This window comes from Jaculus jaculus, chromosome 3 (assembly GCF_020740685.1).
Source record: "Jaculus jaculus isolate mJacJac1 chromosome 3, mJacJac1.mat.Y.cur, whole genome shotgun sequence".
Taxonomy (NCBI): domain Eukaryota; kingdom Metazoa; phylum Chordata; class Mammalia; order Rodentia; family Dipodidae; genus Jaculus; species Jaculus jaculus.
In genome coordinates, this window is record NC_059104.1 from 122720969 (window position 1) to 122739762 (window position 18794).

Here is an 18794-nt window from a genome sequence, read left to right on the forward strand (position 1 = left end):
AACAGACATATCCAAACCAATGAGCAGTATGAAAGGGCCTATGTGAAGAAAACAAAAACAATCAATTTGGCTCATTTAAGTAACTAAGAGACCCAAGTGTATGAGCAGTAGTCATCAAAGGGGAAGAATGAAAATGACAGTGCAGACAGAAAACTCCTATTCACAATGGTGGTGCAAGCCTTTAATCCCAGCACCCTGAGACTACAAGTGAATTCCAGATTAGCCTAGACTACCTAGGGGTGGAGGGAAGAGAACCTCTATTTCCTTTTCCCTTTCCTTCTTTCTTTCCTTTCCCCTCCCTTCTCCTTTCCTTTCCTTTTCCTCTTCTCTCCTCCCCCTTCCCTCCCTCCCTCCCTTTCTCTCTTTTTGGTTTTGCAAGGTAGGATTTCATTCTATCCCAGGCTGATGTGGAATTCACTATGTAATCTCAAGGTGGCTTCGAACTCACAGTGATCCCCCTACTTCTGCATCCCAAGTGCTGGGATTAAAAGGCGTGCAACCACCAGGCCCAGCTGAGAACCCTTATTTTACACAGGGACTTTTCAGAACTTGATAACAGACTGAACAGGAAAGCCTTCCCTTCACTAGGATTCCAAACTGTCTTCTCTCCTACTTCTCTAGCTACTTTCTTATAATGCCTTTGCTGTTTGATCCAGGTTCTAGCTTTGCTGGAAGCTGGAGTATCTTGGATAGTCTCCCTGTTTAAAAAATTTATTTATTTATAGGCAAAGAGAGACATAGGGGAGGGGGGAAGATGGGCATGCCAGGGACTCTAGCAACTGCAAACCAACTCCAGATGAATGCACCGCTTTGTACATCTTGCTTTATGTGAGTACCAGGTTGTTAGGTCTTGCAAGTAAGTGCCTTAACAGCTAAGCCATCTCTCCTGCCCTTGGATAGTCTTTTGAATAAATTTTTCTTCTAAAAGAATTTTCCATTTTCATGGCTTTAGACAATACAGAGAACTTCCCAAAATGCCATTTTTTAAAAAAGAAAAATATTTATATTCCTTCAGTTCAGAGAAAGAAAATAAAAAAGGATGCAGACAGAGGGAGTGTGAGTATGGGTATGACAGGGCCTCCTACCATTGCAAATGAACTTTAGGCTCATGTGCCACTTTGTGCATCTGGCTTTTTGTGGATACAGAGGAAATGAACCCAGGCTGGCAGGCTTTACAACCAAATGTCCTTAAATAGCTCAGGCATCACTCCAACCCACAAATTATTTTTTTTTGTTTTGCTTTTGAGGTAGAGTCTCACTATAGTCCAGGCTGACCTGGAATTCACTATGTATTCTCAGGGTGGCCCCGAACTCATGGCAATCCTCCTACCTCTGTCTGCCAAGAGCTGGGATTAAAGGCAAGCACCACCATGTCTGGCTTCTTCTAATATATTTGCAAACAGAGAGAGAGAGAGGGAGGGAGAGAGAAAGAGAGGGAGATAGAAGAGACAGAGAGAATGGGTGCACCAGGGCCTTCAGCCACTGGAAAAGAACTCCATATGAATGTGCTACCTTGTGCATCTGGCTTTATGTGGGAGTGGGGAATTGAACCTGGGTTGTTAGGCTTTGCAGGCAAGTGCCTTAACTGCTGAGCCATCTCTCCAACCCCTCAGGTTACCTTTTGCTTTAAACTATTCATCTAATACAACAAAACCCAATTGGGTCCCTTTTTTATACAAGACACTAGGCTCTAGGGATAGAGCAATGAACAAAATCTTCAAGCTCCTACTCTCACAGGTGGAGAGCATGGAGAGGAGTAGGTGTGAAAAAAAATCAATAAAACAAACAAAATCTATTACCTATTAGATTTCAGTAAGAGACACAGAGAAGCAGTAGGGTAAGGGAGATAGGATGTGAAGGGGTGGAAGTATGACTAGAAAAGATGTCATTTTTAAAATTTGTTGTTTATTTTTATTTATTTATTTATTTGAGAGTGACAGAGAAAAAGGCAGAGAGAGAGAGAAAGAGAATGGGTGCTAACGTGGGTCCTGGAGAGTCAAACTGGGATCCTTTGGCTTTGCAGGCAAATGTCTTAACAGCTAAGCCATCTCTCCAGCCCGAAAAGATGCCATTTTACATAAAGTGGTCAAAGAAGCCAAGTATAGTAGCACATGCCTTTGATTCCAACACTCAGGAGGCAGAGGTAGGAGGACAGCTGTGAGTTTGAGACCAGCCTGGGACTACAGAATGAGTTCCAGGACAACCTGGGCTAGAGTGAGACCCTAACTTGAAAAAACTTAAATAAATACATAAATAAATAAGGAAAGAAAGTGGGCAAAAAAAGCCTCACTGAGAAAGTGAACCATAAGAGAATGCCAGCCAAAAGGACAAACAACTGCAACGATCATGTGACTTGTGTCTGTTCTGTCTGAAGACCAGTAAGGAAGCCAGCATCTGAAATACAGTGGTTGGGGAGAGGTATGGCAGAAAATAAAGTCAGAGACATCAAGTGTGTGTGTGCATGTACACGTGCATATATGAGAGAGAGAGAGAGAGAAAGAGAGATATCATACAATATGCTGAGGCCACTGTGAGCACTTTTGAGTTTTCCTGAGTAAAACTGGTACTCGCTGGACCTCACAATGAGATGAGCTGAACTGTGTTCTGTCATAGAATCACACTGTGAAGAGACTTTAGCAGGGAACTAGAAATATAACAGACCACTACAAGAATCTACCAGAAAACAAATTTGGCTCAAACAAAGATGGTAGGAATAAGAAATGGTTGGGCTCTGTGATCTACTATGAGTGTAAGAGTAACTGAAGATGCTGATGTTCTAGACACAGGAAATGAAAACAGAACCAGAATGAATATAATATTTTTTGCTTGAGTGAAGGAATTAACATGCTGCAAACAATGAACTATGGGGAATTTTAAGAGCAGCTATATGGTGAAAGGGGATATCAAGAGATCAGTTTTGGGCTGGAGAGATGGCTTAGCAGTTCAGAGCTTGCCTGTGAAGCCTAAGGACCTCGGTTCAAGGCTCGATTCTCCAGGACCCATGTTAGCGAGATGCACAAGGGGGCGCATGCATCTGGAGTTTGTTTGCAGTGGCTGGAAGCCCTGGCGTGCCCATTTTCTCTCTCTCTCTCTCTCTCTCTCTCTCTCTCTCTCTCTCTCTCGCTCTCTTTTTCTGCCTTTTTCTGTCTCTGTTGCTCTCAAATAAATAAATAAAATTTTTAAAAAAAGATCAGTTTTGAGTAAATTTAAGATATTATTAAATATAAAATATCAAATACTTAAATGAACTGAATTCAAAATTCAAAAGGGACTCTAGAAGCACATCAAGGAATAGATGATAATGTAAAGCAAGTACAATAGGAGCTCAACTAAGGTAGTTTAAGATAGTACTTATCATCTAGTGTGCATGTAGGCCTGTGTGAGTATGTCAAAGGAAGAAACCCTCACTGTTGCCATTGCCTCCCTTGCTGTAGTACACTGGGATGGCAGGAGCCCACCACAGCTTCTGGCTATTGTATGGGGCCTGAGGAGCTGAACTCTGGTACTCAAGATTTTATAGCAAGTCCTTTATGCACTGAGTGACCATCTCTCCAGCTCTGTCTAGAGTGTTCTGACATAAGGAGAAAAATTCTGAAGGATGAGTTCTAGGGCAATAGCTAGTGAATGTGGAAATGTGGATAAACAGCAAAGGATACCAAGGAGCACCCAAAGCAGGAAAACCAAGAGGGAGGCCTCAGGAGCCAGTGAAAGACACATTTCAAGGCCTCAAGTGGTACTTAGTATAAGATCTAATATCAAAATATAAACTATATCATTTCTTTCACAAGTTTGCTAGCAAAGTATTTCCACACACATCCAATCATATTAAAATAAGATACAATTAACCTCAAGCCATAGTTGGTTGAGCACACCTTTAATCTCAGCACTCAGAAGGCAGAGGTAGAAGGATTGCTATGAGTTCTCGGCCAGCCACACAGTGAATTCCAGGTTAGCCTGAGCTAGAGTGAGACCCTACCTTGAAAAACCAAAAGACAGACCTCTAATAAATACATCAGTTATAACATCATAGTTCTCATTTGCCTGAATTGTGTTTTTTGTTGTTGTTATTGTTTTGAGGTAGGGTCTTGCTCTAATCCAGGCTGACCTGGAATTCACTATGGAGTCTCAGGGTGGCCTTGAACTCATGGTAAACCTCCTACCTTTGCCTCCCGAGTGCTGCAATGTGCCACCATGCTTGTCCTATGTAACTTTTGAAAATATACATAATAGCCCATTTAAGGACCACCATCTCTTAAGTTATAAATTATAAGCTTATGTATTTAATTATAAATTTATAAATATACTATAAATTAAAATATAAGGAAATCAAAGCTCTGCTTGGAATGTGAAAAAACACACTACAATTTTTCTTTCAAAAGTTCTTCCTAAGAAGAACTTTTAAGAAATAAAGATGAGGGGAAAAAAAAAAAGATGAGAGCAAAGCACTGGGTATGTGGCAGACACACATAACTGGGTATGTGGTAACACATATGATCCCAGAAATCACAAGGCTAAGGGAGAAGGATCTTGAGTTGGAAGCCAGCCTGGGTCACAAAATGAGACCCTATCTCAAAATACACACATGCACACACAAAAACAAAAGGATGTGAGCAAAGATTTCACTAGAGATCAAAAACACTCCCCGCCCCCGACAAATGTCACAATAATAACTAGTTAAATCTCATTCATCAATTTCCTTGGCTTTAACACACCAAACAACACTATATTAGAAGTTGTTTAGGCCAGGTGTGGTGGCACACACTTTTAATCCCAGCACTTGGGAGGCCAAGGTAGGAGGATCACTGTGAGTTTGAGGCACGCATTAGCCGATGTAGTGAATTCCACATCAGCCTGGGCTAGAGACCCTACCTCAAAAAACAAAACAATAAAAAAAGTGGTTCAGCAGACTCAGTTTCTCAATATTGTGTTTTGCTTTAAGTAGCAGGGTTTCTTAACCTTTGACCTCTATTCAGATTTTTAAAGTATATGTATTTTTTTCTTTCTTGGTGATGGGGGCTGAACCCAGGGCTTTGAATGTTATCACTGAGCTGAACCCCCAACCCAGATATGAACATATTACTGAACAGCTTGAACCACATTTATGTGCCACCAAACAGACAAGTAGAGAGAGCCACCTTGCTCCTGCTCAGATGATAGCGCTCCTTCCTCACTGTGGGCTTCTCCCAAGTCCACTGCTGGCACTTGACTCTCAGCTTCACTAATAGTTGCAGCTGTTTCACTGTCGTCCTCAGACATGGATTTAATTGTCCAGAGAGATTTTTGGTTTCGAATCTTATTTAGTAATCTTTTAAAAAGAACTTTTGAAGGAAGTTGCTGGTTCTTCATTGCAAAGGGTACTACTAAAAAACACACACAAAAAAACTTTAGTATAATTTTATGCAGGAAAATCATTCTATCTTTACACTCAGTTACTGGTGTAACTATAAACAGTAAGCACAACTTTATTCTCAAAATTAATAATTTAGTAGCATATTCAATGATGCTTAACTCCAGTCTTTTAAAAATAATTTTTGTTTTTTGAGGTAGGGTCTCTGTCTAGCCCAGGCTGACCTGGAACTCAGTATGGTCACTCAAGGTGACCTCAAACTCTCAATAATCCTCCTACCTCTGCCTCCCAAGTGCTGGGATTAAAGGTATACACCACCAAACCTGGCCCTTTAAAAATGTTTTTTAAAATATTTTTATTTGCTAAGAGAGAAGGTAAAGGAGAAAGTTGGGCATGCAAAGGCCACTTGCCGCTGCAAATGAACTCCAGACACATGAGCTACTTTGTGCATCTGGCTTTACATGACTGGACAATCAAACCAAGGCCAGCAGATCTTGCAAGCAAGTGCCTTACACCTCTGAGCCAAGCCCTTAACTACAGTCTTAACTTAATAACCATGTATAATACTTCAACTTAAATTTTGAAAAGGTGCTAAAATGTGGCTGTTTTCCAATAACATAAACATAATATAAATTTCAAGCTTAACCTCAAGGCCACACATTAGCTTTGCCTGCTTGCCTGTTTTTTAACTTCATGAATCACACACCAAGGTAAAAAATTCTGCCTGGCTCCTTTCAATTGTCATTAGCTTATAACCTACTCATTTTTCAGAAATAGACTAGTTGTCAATATTTTCTGCGTGAGGGACTAGGGATGGAACCAGCCCTATGATAGGCAAGCACTCTACCACTGAGCTACATCACTAGCCTTTAGACGTTAGTATTTTCTCTCTCTTTCTCAAAAGTTAAGAGAGAGAGAGAGAGAGAGACAAGAGGACTTGAAACTTAGCCCAAACTATCCTTGAACTGATAGTCTTCTTGCCTCAGCCTCCTAAGCAGCTGAGACTACAGGTATGTGCTATAGCACCCAGCTCCTAATGGGGATAAGGAAAAGATGAATGAAGTGTCCTTATAGGTAATGTTAACCTTTCAATTCTGATGTCTGAATGATAGCCTACTTGAAGCAAGTATATCACTGGATGAAAGAGTAAAAATAAATAAATAAATCTTCCTTAAAGATATTGCTGATCTAGCAAGAAAGTAAGATTCTTCTGATACCAGAAATGAAAGTTAAGTGGGGAGGGAGGGTCCTGGAGGGGTGACTTAGAAGGTTAAGGTGTTTGCCTGCAAAGCCAAAGGACCCACTTTCAATTCCCCAGGACCCATGTTAGCGAGATGCACAAGGGGGCACACACATTTGTTTGCAGTGGCTAGAGGCCCTGCCACACCCATATTCTCTTTCTCTCTCGCCCTTTCTCTATCAAATAAATAAATAATAAGATAAAATATTAAAAACATAAAGTGGGAACATTAGTAAAAATGGCAAATGGCACTAAAAGTATTGTCCACTGAGTTTATGCCAAAGCCAAACCACAGAGCCTTATACATGCTGGGAGGCCAATGTGGGGATAAAATTAAGATCCCCATCCAAGGAGCCCAACATCAAGTTTGGACTGCAAAAGGCTAAGTCCAGTGTAGGGTATAGATGATAAGATGGAAAAACCTGAATGGTTTTAAACAAAGGCAATGCTTTGATAAGATATATTGGAAAAACCAACAAAGTCAATTCAATGGTGAGCTTTAAGGAGATACAAAGTGAAAGTTAAGTATTAAAGGAGCCTATTAACTTGGCTTGGGTAACTGGTACCATCATTTACTTCAAACAGGTAGAAAGGGTTTCAGTAGGCAAGTGATGATAAGTTCACTGCTAGATACAGTTTTAAGTACTGGTGGATGCTGGAGAGAGGGATGAAGGTAGGAGATAAACTATACATGAAGTATCCAGCACTAATGGAGCACAGCAGGACTTCTGGTGATATGAGTAAGTTGAAAAAAAATGCAAATTCTTCAAATGAATTCAGAATTGAGTGTTTAGCTTAAAAATCTTGATTACATACACACCCATATGAATACAATAGCCTTCCTCTTAGCCATATGAAATGGATCTCTAATGTCAGAAACATGAAGATGTTTCCCCCATACCACTCCCATTAGTATTTGTTACTGTTTACACTTAAAGTAGAATAGATTTTCCTAAGTGTTGACTAATGATTAACACTTTCTCCTGTGAAATATCCTAACACTTGGTTTAGAAGAGGTTTTTACCATCTGCTTCACTAGAACCTTTGTCAGCATCTGTCACTGGAAGGTTCCTGGCTTCATCTTCATTTTCCTGCTCCATTGAAATGTCCAATTCTTCGTCTTGGATCTGATCAGACACAGCAGGCAAAGGCTCTGGCTCAAGATGTAAAATCAGGTTTCCTTTCACCTCTTAATAAAGAAATACATAGACATGTTTCCCTTCCAACATGATTAAAAAGAATTTGAAACAAAATCTGGCCATAGATTTTTTCCCCCTTCCCTGGAGATAAGGTTTCCCTTTAGCCTAGGCTGACCTGGAACTCACTCTGTAGTCCCAGGCTGGCCTCAAACTCACAGGGATCCTCCTACCTCTGCTTTCTGGGTGCTGGGATTAAAAAGCATGCACTACTATACCTGACAGGCCATAGAATGTTAAAGGCCATCGGTTTCTAGGTCTAAAATATAAAGGTTTCTTTCAAACTGAGAACTCATTTCAGAATAAAAGTTGCTTTATCACTACAGATGTTTTTCCCCACCAAAACATTCAAAAGCACTGCTGAAAGTCTACTGAAAATCTCTTACTCCTGTCTGCATTGTACATATCCTCAAAGGCAAACTCCAGCTCTCGCTGCCAGTCTTCTTTAATTTCACTGCGTTTGTATGGAAGTTCAACCAGCTGTGGTGGCATTTGTGCTACAGTCTGCCTCCTACGTGCCAGGTCTTCTTGTTGTAGCTGCTTGAGTTCTTTCATTAGTTTCTCTTGATTCTTAAAGAATAAAGAGATTAACAATAGGTCAGTTAAACCTTGGATGGTAACATTAACCAATGAGGAAAAAGTGGGAAAAATATGAGGAATAAGGCCCAAGATTCCTTCCACAAGTCTACTATTTGTTCTGCCACAAAAACATTATATTTTGGTTTTTCGAAGTAGGGTCTCACTCTAGCCCAGGCTGATCTGGAATCCACTATAGTCTCAGGCTGACCTTGAACTCACAGTGATCCTCCTTCCTTGGCCTGTGTACCACCATACCACACAGAGATGCACTTGCTTAACTGCTAAGCCATCTCTCCAGACCTTTTTTTGTTTTTGTTTTTTCAAGGTACGGTCTTACTCTAGCCCAGGCTAATCTGGAATTCACTATGTAGTCTCAGGGTGGCCTCACACTCACAGCCATCCCTCCTACCTCTACCTCCCAAGTGCTAGAATTAAAGGCATGCATCACCACAGCAGGCTCACAATCAAAATTATACAAATGATTGATCTTCAGGGGTGTTTGGATTAAATGAATGTAAAAAAATTAATTATGGGGGCTGGGAAGATGGTTTGGTGGTTAAACAAATGTGTGACTGCAAAGCCTATGAACCTGGGTTAAATTCTTAAACATTTTATTTATTTATTTGAAGGAGGGAGGGAGGTAATATGGGCATAATAGGACTTCTAGCCACTACAAACAAACACCAAATGCTTGTGCATCTGGCTTATATGGGTACTGGGGAATTGAACTTAGAATCTTAGGCTTTGCAGGCAAGCACCTCAACCACTAAGCCATCTTTCCAGCCCTCGGTTCAATTCTGAAGCCACTCACATAAGACGGACAAAAAGTGGCTGGTGGTCATGTGCAGTGGCAAGATACCCTGGTGTGTACACACATACAAATACACAACTAAATAATTAGTAAATTTTTTAAAAAAATATTTTTATTTATTAGAAAGAAAGAGGCAGAGAGGGAGAGAATAGGTGCACCAATGAACCCCAGATTCATGTGCCACCTTGTACATTTGGCTTATGTGGGTCCTGGAGAATCAAAAGGGGATCCTTTGGCTTTCCAGGTAAACACCTTAACCACTAAACATCTCTCCAGCCCTAATTGGTAAATTAAAACAAATATTTTATTTATCTATTTGTGAGAGAAAGAGAGAGAATGGGGATGCCACAGCCTCTAGCCACTGCAAACAAACTCCAGAAGCATGCACTACCATGTGCATCTGGCATACATGGGACCTGAAGAATCAAACTTGGTCCTTAGGCTTCTCAGGCAAGCACCTTAACCATTGAGCCACCTCTCCAGGCAACCAGTAAAATTTTAAAACAATGATACAATTTGAGAAGAGCTTCAAGTTTCAGTCTGAGCTGGGAAGAAAGAGGGCAAAGGAGGGTGAGAACCTTGAATCAGAGACTGCATGTATACCCTCCTGTGACTTTGGGCTCCGACCCTCATCACTTCTGTAATCCTACCTGTCACCTACCAGTAGTATGTAAGTCACAGTGCAGAAATCCACTCTTACCTGGGCCAACTGGATCTTTTTCATGGCCTTGGTACCGCGTACATGTGCCCTTTCGAATTGTTCCTCTCTCTCCTGTGCAGCCTGTTTCTGCAGTTCTTCCAGTCGTTTAGCTGCTTCTTTAGCAGCCAAATGAGCATCTGGCTAGCAGTCAAGCAATGATGTTGTAGATAATGATTTTAGAAGCATGAAACAAAGAAATATCTATAACAGTAATATTCAAAGAATTTGAATAATTTTTCTACTTAAGTGAAGTGAAATGGTAAAAGTTATTATTTTGGGGGGAGGTAGGGTCTCACTCTAGCCCAGGCTGACTTGAAATTCACTATGTATTCTCAGGGTGGCCTTGGACTCATGGTGATCCTCTTACCTCTGTCTGCCAAATGCTGAGATTAAAGGCATGCGCCACCATGCCTGGCCTTAAAAATTAAAATTTTAAATGCCCATAATTATACATAACATGTATCTATAAAAAGAGAGACTCTCAATTCATTATGACATTAACCATATTACTTATGTATATTATGTATAGTTCTATGGTTTTTACAAAGTGTATATATCATTAGAGAAGTTTTGTTGTTGTTGTTGTTTTGAGGTAGGGTCTTGATCTAGCCGAGGCTGACCTGGAATTAACTATATAGTCTCAGGGTGGCCTTGAATTCACGGAGACCTTCCTCCTACCTCTGCCTCCCAAGTGCTGAGATTGAAGGCATGTGCCACCACACCTGGCCTTGAGAATAAAAAGTTTTAAAATATATTTTGCTACAACAAAACCCTTATCTTGTACAACACATGCTTTAAAAAAAATCTCACCATTTTAAAATCCAGCCATTTAAATAGCCAAGTGCTATCTTTCATTCATATAAGTAGGACCATCTTATAGCTAACTTTAACATTCAAATTATAAGAGGTCTTTGATTTCTATTACTCTAGAGTAGTTAGCATTGTTCAAATTTTAAGATCTGGCAATACCAACAGAACCAAGATGTAGCTCAATTCAGTGAACCTACAAATAATGAAGTGAGGTAGAGAGCAAGCAACCGTAAGTCAATCACCTGCTCTGTGTCCATCTGTCTAGTCACAAAACTGGAAAGATGATGATAGGTAGAACTATTGGTTTTCAATGAAGAAATTCTTTTCACTTCAATATTCTGGAGAATAGGACATAAAAAACAGAATTTAGATTAAAAGTATGAATTTTCACTTATAACTGGATTATAGGCATGCACCACAAAAATCATGTTTTAATCTGAGCTGCGGTTAGTCCTTAAACTTAGGTCGAAATTTAGTCCTCATTATGAGGTGTTAAAGGAGGAAGCAGATGGGGCCTTTGGTAGGTAATTAGGGCTCTCCTCACAGCAATGGATTAACCATCCCAAGTGATTTATAGTTTTGTGGGTTAATGAATTACTTCTAAAACAAATCTTTCACAAAAGCCAGTTTGCCCTATACTCCTTATTTCTGGCTGTGATGCCACTCTTCAACCTCAGACCACAAGCCAAAGTCCATATGCACTCTTTTCTTTTTTTTTTTTTTTGAGGTAGGGCCTTGCTCCAGCACAGGATGACCTGGAATTCACTGTGTAATCCCAGATTGGCCTCGAACTCATGGCAATCCTCCCGCCTCTGCTGCCAGCATTCCCAGCTCATCTTTTTTTAAACAATGTATCTTGTCTGTGGCATTGTTATTACTAGCAAAGTATGGACTAAGACAACACCATTCAAGATGCCAATGCTAAAACTCTGCTTAATAATAAATCATGCCCCCCCCCCACTGAGTTAAATTATTGCTTAATACAAGCCAATATATAAGGATACTAATATCAGGACAAACTTTTAAAAAGATGAAATAAGCTACTCTCCCCTATACTTTGCATTAAAATCAGATTTTCAGTCCATCAAAATTTACTACATGATAACCAATTAAATCAATTAAACTAATATGGAATTTCTCAAGTGCCTACAATGTGTTCTCAATGCTAGGCATTATAAACGATATTGAAATGATTCCTGCCTTCAAGAACTCAACTTTTTACTAGCAGAAGTTCTAATAAGATATTTGGCAAAAATGATGAAGACTATTCACAAAGAAATATTAACAATCTTGTTGAATCTCTTCTGTACCAGATGTTAACTGTGAAGCCACAGCAAGGCCCTGCAACTTCTCTGTCTCTCAGCTTCCTCAAGAGCATACACAGCTATCTCTGCATTATATGGTCATTGTGACAATTATACTGGAAACTGTAGGGTAAGAGAAAGCACTTGAAAGTGGTAAGGCCAACAAAACCTTAACACAAGTTCAGACAGGAGAAAAGCATAAAAAGTAAGTGTTATTTCAATTTTCTGGGTGCTAACTTACTCTCCGTTGGAGAATCTGCTTCTCTTTTTCAGATAGATGCAGATCCTATGGAGAGAGCTGCCCCAACATACCTCAAAAGGGGCCCAAATGAAACTAAGGACAATTGGTGAAACAAGCAAGGGTGATGTTTTCCTGTGAACCGGATACCAGCACAAAGGGGAAGGAGACCAACGCAGAGAAAAATCAACTCCTACCAAATCAGAGAGCCAGAGCCTCAGAGGCCCCCAATACCTACCTCAGCACTGAAGCAGACCAAAAATGAACCCAACATGGCTCAGGGAAATTTTGTGGAAGAGGGGGCGGAAAGAATGTCAGAATCACATGTTGGGTCATGATTTGCAGAGACATTTAGCATACCAATAACTGGGGACTAACTCCACAATGCACGACCCATTTACATCAATAAGGAGGGTCTAATGGGAGGGGGTAGATCATAGATGAGCCTAAACAATGGTACCAAACTGCCTGTATTTGATGAAAAGAAAACTAATAAATCAAATTAAAAAAAAAAGAATAAATCAACAGCAGCTTTAACGTAAGTGTGTAGGGGAGGAGGACTAAAGTAAAAAGAAAAAAATATAAAAGAAAGAAAAGAAGGCAGGGTTGGGAAAGCCAAGTAGATTGAATTAATTAGTCCAACTAGAGAAGGATTACCTGAATAGTTTCAAAAATCTGGGGCTGGAGAGATGGTTTAGCAGTTAAGGTGTTTGCCCCAGGACCTGTGTAAACCAGATGCATATCTGGAGTTCATTTATAGCAGCTGAAGGCTCTGGAGCACCACACCTGTTCTCTCCCTCTGTCTCTTTCTCTCTCAAATAAATAAAATAAAATTTTTAAAAAATCTAGATGTTTTGGTTCTAAAATTAAATTAATTAAAATCAGAGTTTTGGGAGATATAGCCTGTCATTATTATTACTATTTTTTAAAGCTGCCAGTTGACAAATGCAGTCTAAATTAAGAACTTTCCAGAGAAGCCAGAGGCTATTTGCTGACAAATCCCAGCTCTATATAATAGGGGGACTTGTTCAGGATCTTATTGAGGCAAAGGATAAAACTCTACACAAACAGTATTTTCCTACTAATGAAAACATTAATTGGTTACAGTGTTTTGTTGTTGTCGTTTTTTTAGAGGGGAGGGAAGAATAAGGGCTCATGTATCCCAGTTTGACTGTGAACTCCTGATTTTCCTGCTTCTATCTCCTAAATGCTAGGATTACAGCATATGTGCCATGCCTGACTTTAATTAGTTAATGTCATTATAATTAAAGTCCAGTATAGTCACATAACATGCTAGGAAACCAAAGTCACAAAGCAGAAACTCAGAGATGGTAATACAATCAGGTAAGAATGTTCTATCTACAAAAAGGTCCTAGTAGTTTTTAAATCAATACTTAAAAAACAACAACAACAAAAAAACAACTATAGGCTTCTTCACTCCTTCTCAGGCTCAGGGAACATTGCAGAAGAGGGGTGAAAAGAATGTAAGAACCACAGGGTTGCTATGGCCCCATAGAAATCACTGAACCTCCCACAAGACTGCACTGTTCTGAGCCCATCAGCCTTTTGACATGGAGGACAAAAGGAATGAGACAACAAAACAGAGGAAAGATCTCAGTGGAACAGGGTCAGAGGAAAGGGGACAAAAGAGATTAATGGGATAGGAATACTACAAAATTACAGTATGTCCATACATTTAAGTTCCCAATTAAAAAAATACCTGGGGGAGCCAGGCATGGTAGTGCACACCTTTAATCCCAGCATTTGGGAGGCAGAGGTAGGAGCATGGGTTCAAGGCCACCCTGAGACTACATAATGAATTCCAGGTCAGCCTGGACTACAGTGAGACTCTACTTTGGAAAAAAAAAACAGACAAGAAAATATATATAAATATATTTGGGCTAGGCAGGGTGGTATGTACCTTTAATCCCAGTACTCAGAAGACTGAAATAGGAGGATTGCTGAGACCAGCCTGGAACTACAGAGTGAATTCCAGGTCAGCATGGGTTAGACTGAAACCCTACCTTGAAAAAACAACCAGGCGTGGTGGCACATACCTTTAATCCCAGCACTTAGGAGGCAGAGGTAGAAGGATGGCTATGAGTTAAAGGCCACCCTGAGACTACATAGTAAATTCCAGGTCAACCTGGGCTACAGTAAGACCGTACCTTGAGGAAAAGAAAAAAAACAAGAACAAAAAACAAACAGAAAAACTTGGGCAGAGTTGGGAAGATAATGCTGTAGATTAGTAAACACCAATGAGAACCAACAGTAAATTCTTAAAAAGAAAAAGCTGTAGGGCTAGGGAATTTTGATTACAGACTGAATATTAAATGGTATTAAGGAATTAACATTAACTTGATACCGGTATTGTGAATGCATAAGGCAAAAAAATCTATACTCAATATAAGTAGGCATTCATTATATTTTTTCTCTACATATACCTATATCCATAGATATGTATGCACATATGTGTGTGGATGGATGGATGGATAGATAGAGGTTTTTTTTTTCCCCTGGCACACTAGGGCCTCCAGCCATTGCAAAGGAACTCCAAACACATGTACCATCTGTGTATCTGGCTTTATGTGGGTCCTGGGGAACTGAATTTGGGTTCTTTGCCAGAAAGCACCTTTAACAACCTCTAAGCCATCTCTCCAGCCCTAACATGTGGCGCTTGGCTTTCTGGGCCTGGGTTACCTGACTTAGTATAATACTTTCCAGGTCCATCCATTTTTCTGCAAATTTCATAACTTCATTTTTCTTTACCGCTGAGTAGAACTCCATTGTATAAATGTACCACATCTTCATTATCCACTCATCTGTTGAGGGACATCTAGGCTGGTTCCATTTCCCAGCTATTAAAAATTGAGCAGCAATAAACATGGTTGAGCATATACTTCTAAGGAAATGAGATGAGTCCTTTGGATATATGCCTAGGAGTGCTATAGCTGGGTCATATGGTAGATCAATCTCTAGCTGCTTTAGGAACCTCCACACTGTTTTCCACAATGGCTGGACCAGATTGCATTCCCACCAGCAGTGCAGAAGGGTTCCTTTTTTTCCACATCCCCGCCAACATTTATGATCATTTGTTTTCATGATGGTCAGCCCTCATTTTTTTTTCCCCCCCAAGGTAGGGTCTCACTCTGGCCCAGGCTGACCTGGAATTAACTATGTAGTCTCAGGATGGCCTCGAACTCATGGCGATCCTTCTACCTCTGTATCCTGAGTGCTGGGATTAAAGGCATGAGTCACCACTCCCGGCAGCCCTCAACCCATTATGTAGTCTCAGAGTGACCTGGAACTCACAATGATCTTCCTACCTTTACTTGCCAAGTGCTGGGATTAAAGGCATGCACCACCACATCCGGCCTCATTATATTCTTAATTCGTTTACATTTAAAAAATTGAAAGGATGCTGGCCGGCCGTTGGTTGTGGTAGTGCATGAGCCTTTAGCCTTTAATCCCAGCACTTGGGAGGCAGAGGTAGGAGGACTGCCGTGAGTTTGAGGCCACCCTGAGACTTCATAGTGAATTCCAGGTCAGTCTGGGCCAAAGAGACCCTACCTCAAAAAACCAAAAAGAAAAAAAAAAGTTGAAAGGACAACTAAATATTTATATATAATTCATACCAACCAAAGTTCATATACAGATACTATATTGCTCAACCTTTGTGGATTATTTGGTGGGAATGTTAAGATTTCTAATGAAGGCAATCAAAAGGCATCATGGATAAAACACTGCTGCCTTTTTTAATCATCTTACATGGTCTTGAGGGAGTGGCTGAAATATTACTCTTTCACCCGAACCTTGGCATATCAAATGTACATGGCAGATGGCTCAATGAGAAAGCGGAGAGGCTGACAAGGTGAAAGACCTCTGAGACTTGCTGATCACAAGACCTGTAAAATATACCTGTACGTTCAAATGGACAGACATCCTGGCACTGGTCTTTTTGTTCTTTATTACTTTTACGTAACTTTCCAGATAAAAGTAACTACAGATTTGACAAGCATCTAAACAACCACTTCAATATAACCACAAAGGGAAAATGAGTAAGAGAAATGATAGTTTCTTTTTATGAACTAGGCCTCACTATGTATCCCAGACTGGTCTTCTGCCTCATCTTTACAAGTGTCAGGATTACAGGCATAAGCGACCATGCTTGCCTGGTTTCTTACAAATAAAATAAGCCTTCCAGGCTGCAGAGATGGCTTGGTGGTTAAGGCACTTGCCATGCAAGCCAAAGGATCCAGGTTCGATTCCTCAGTATCAATGTAAAGCCAGATGTACAAGGTGGCACATGTGTCTGGAGTTTGTTTGCAGTGGCTAGAGGTCCCGGTGCGCCCAATCTCTCTTTCCCTATCACCCCCCCTCAAATAACTAAGTAAATAAAAAAGGCCATGAAAAAGAAAAAGAGAATAGTTAGTAGATTTTTAATGACCAAAACTACGGTAGTTTTTCAAACACTTTTTTTTTTTTTTTTTAGGTAGGGTCTCTCTCTAGTCCAGGCTGACCTGGAATTCACTATAAACTCTCAGGGTGGCTTCAAACTCTTGGCAATTCTACTACCTCTGCCTCCCAAGTGCTGGGATTGAAGGTGTGCATCACCATGCCCAGCTCAAAACACAAATTTTTGAGACTACCGGGAAAACAAATAGTGGGCATTAGATAACAGTGAACAAATTATCAGTACTACATTAAAAAACTTTTTAATCCTTATTACATCAGAAATACACATGAAAGTGTTTACAGGTAAAATGTTATCTATGATTAAAAATATTTTTTAAGGGCTGGAGAGATGGCTTAGTGGTTAAGCGCTTGCCTGTGAAGCCTAAGGACCCCGGCTCGAGGCTTGGTTCCCCAGGTCCCACGTTAGCCAGATGCACAAGGGGGCGCACGCATCTGGAGTTCATTTGCAGTGGCTGGAGGCCCTGGCGTGCCCATTCTCTCTCTCTCCCTCTATCTGTCTTTCTCTATGTCTGTCGCTCTCAAATAAATAAATTTAAAAAAATGAACAAGGATGGCGGCGTAGGTACCACGCCAAAGCAACCTGGGGGGAAAAAGACCAAAAAAAAACTCAGCAAAATACACACTTTTACTAAAAAGTGAGGTGTATAGGAAATTGAGGTGGCAGCGGAGAAGTGGAAGAGTTCCTGAGCATCCAGAGCCTGCACAGGCGGGAACAGCGGCTCCGGGGCGGCTCGGCCACCCGCCGCAGCCACGGAGCGGCAGAAAGCCGCCGGACTCTCGGCTCGAGCCGCAGGACAAGCCAGGTGCGGGATTTTCCCCTCACACCGCGCTCTCCGCAACTCGGGAAACGTGAGGGGAGAACGGCAGGGAGCAAGGGAGGGAGGAGCAGACCGCGAGGTAAAAGCACACGTGGAGAAGCGATACAACCAGAGCAGCCGCGGCTCCCTCCCCTCCCCCGCCGCCTGAACCCAGCTCCAGCGAACACATCAGCGGCCCGGGACCGGCCACGCCAACTTGGGCTGACGGCGGGACCCAAGCAGGAGCAGAGTTCGGCAGCAACTTCAGCGGCTCCAGCACCGGTACCAGTGGCCCCAGCAGCAGCGGACCCAGGAGCGGCAGCGGCGGCTGATCCCGCAGCAGCGGCTTCGGGGTGAGCAGCGGCGGTGGACACGGCAACGGCAGCGGTGGTGGCTCCGGGGGTGGCAGCTACAACAGCAGCAGAGGCGGCGGCAGCAGCTCAGTTTGCCCCGTAGGAAAAGCAAGTGCCCAGCTCCAGAAATCAGAACAGCAGCCCGACGACCCAGGCAGCAACTTGACTGAGACCACAATCACCCAAGGTAACTGGGATTGCACCAGGGAAGGGTCTCACTTGGTCACAAGCTGACTTGGAAACCTCAACAGACCAGAAATCTAAACCTCTTTGTTGATAGAGGATCTGGTCATTATAATAACTACTCTTGCATACATACTCGGGGCTGTTTTTGATTGACTGTGTACAGTGTTTAGTTAAATTTTAGAATCTACCAGTATTTTATTCCACTCAGCCTGCTTGAATACTCCTATAGCAGGGAAACTCAACCCCTAAGAACATCTTTGTAGATACTCTGAGAGTCTTAAGAGCCAAACCTAATTCCTTAAGGTCCTACCCTGAAAATATATTACATCAAATCAATTGATACAGCTAAGAATACACAGCTAGCTAGAAAATCCCAGCATTAACTTAATCCAAGATGCAAAAATATATACATTATAACACAAGAAACACTAAAAAGCAAGACGATATAAATCCACCTAAAAGTATTAATGCATCAGAAATGTCCTCCAGTGAGAAAGAGTTAGAGGAAATGCCTGAGAAAGAGTTCAAAAGAATAATTATAAATATGTTCAAAGAGGTCAAAGAACACATGAAAACAATCAAAGAAGAAATCAAAGAGGAAATCAAAGAGGAAATCAAAGGAATCAAAGAAGAGGCAGGACACCAATTTAATGAAATAAAGAAGGCAATACAAGACATAAATAGAGAAATAGAAATAATAAAGAAAAACCAGTCAGAATTACTAGCAATGAAGAACACAGTTAATGAAATAAAAAAC

General features: G+C 41.1%; 1 protein-coding gene across 8 annotated transcripts in view; it reads right to left on the bottom strand.

The window, feature by feature from the left end:
- The window catches only part of Cep295 (centrosomal protein 295), a 55819-nt gene that overhangs the window by 25372 nt on the left and 11653 nt on the right, over positions 1-18794 (bottom strand). For 4 of the 8 annotated variants that reach the window (XM_045146172.1, XM_045146173.1, XM_045146171.1 and 1 more), the window contains exons 6-10: positions 10926-11021; positions 9874-10014; positions 8170-8353; positions 7612-7776; positions 5136-5360 (exon numbers count right to left, since the gene is read on the bottom strand). In XM_045146172.1, coding sequence (XP_045002107.1) covers positions 5136-5360; positions 7612-7776; positions 8170-8353; positions 9874-10014; positions 10926-11021 — 811 coding nt within the window. Of the gene's footprint in view, positions 1-5135; positions 5361-7611; positions 7777-8169; positions 8354-9873; positions 10015-10925; positions 11022-18794 lie in introns of those variants that run through there. The other 4 variants (XM_045146176.1, XM_045146170.1, XM_045146174.1 and 1 more) reach the window with 3 other exon arrangements.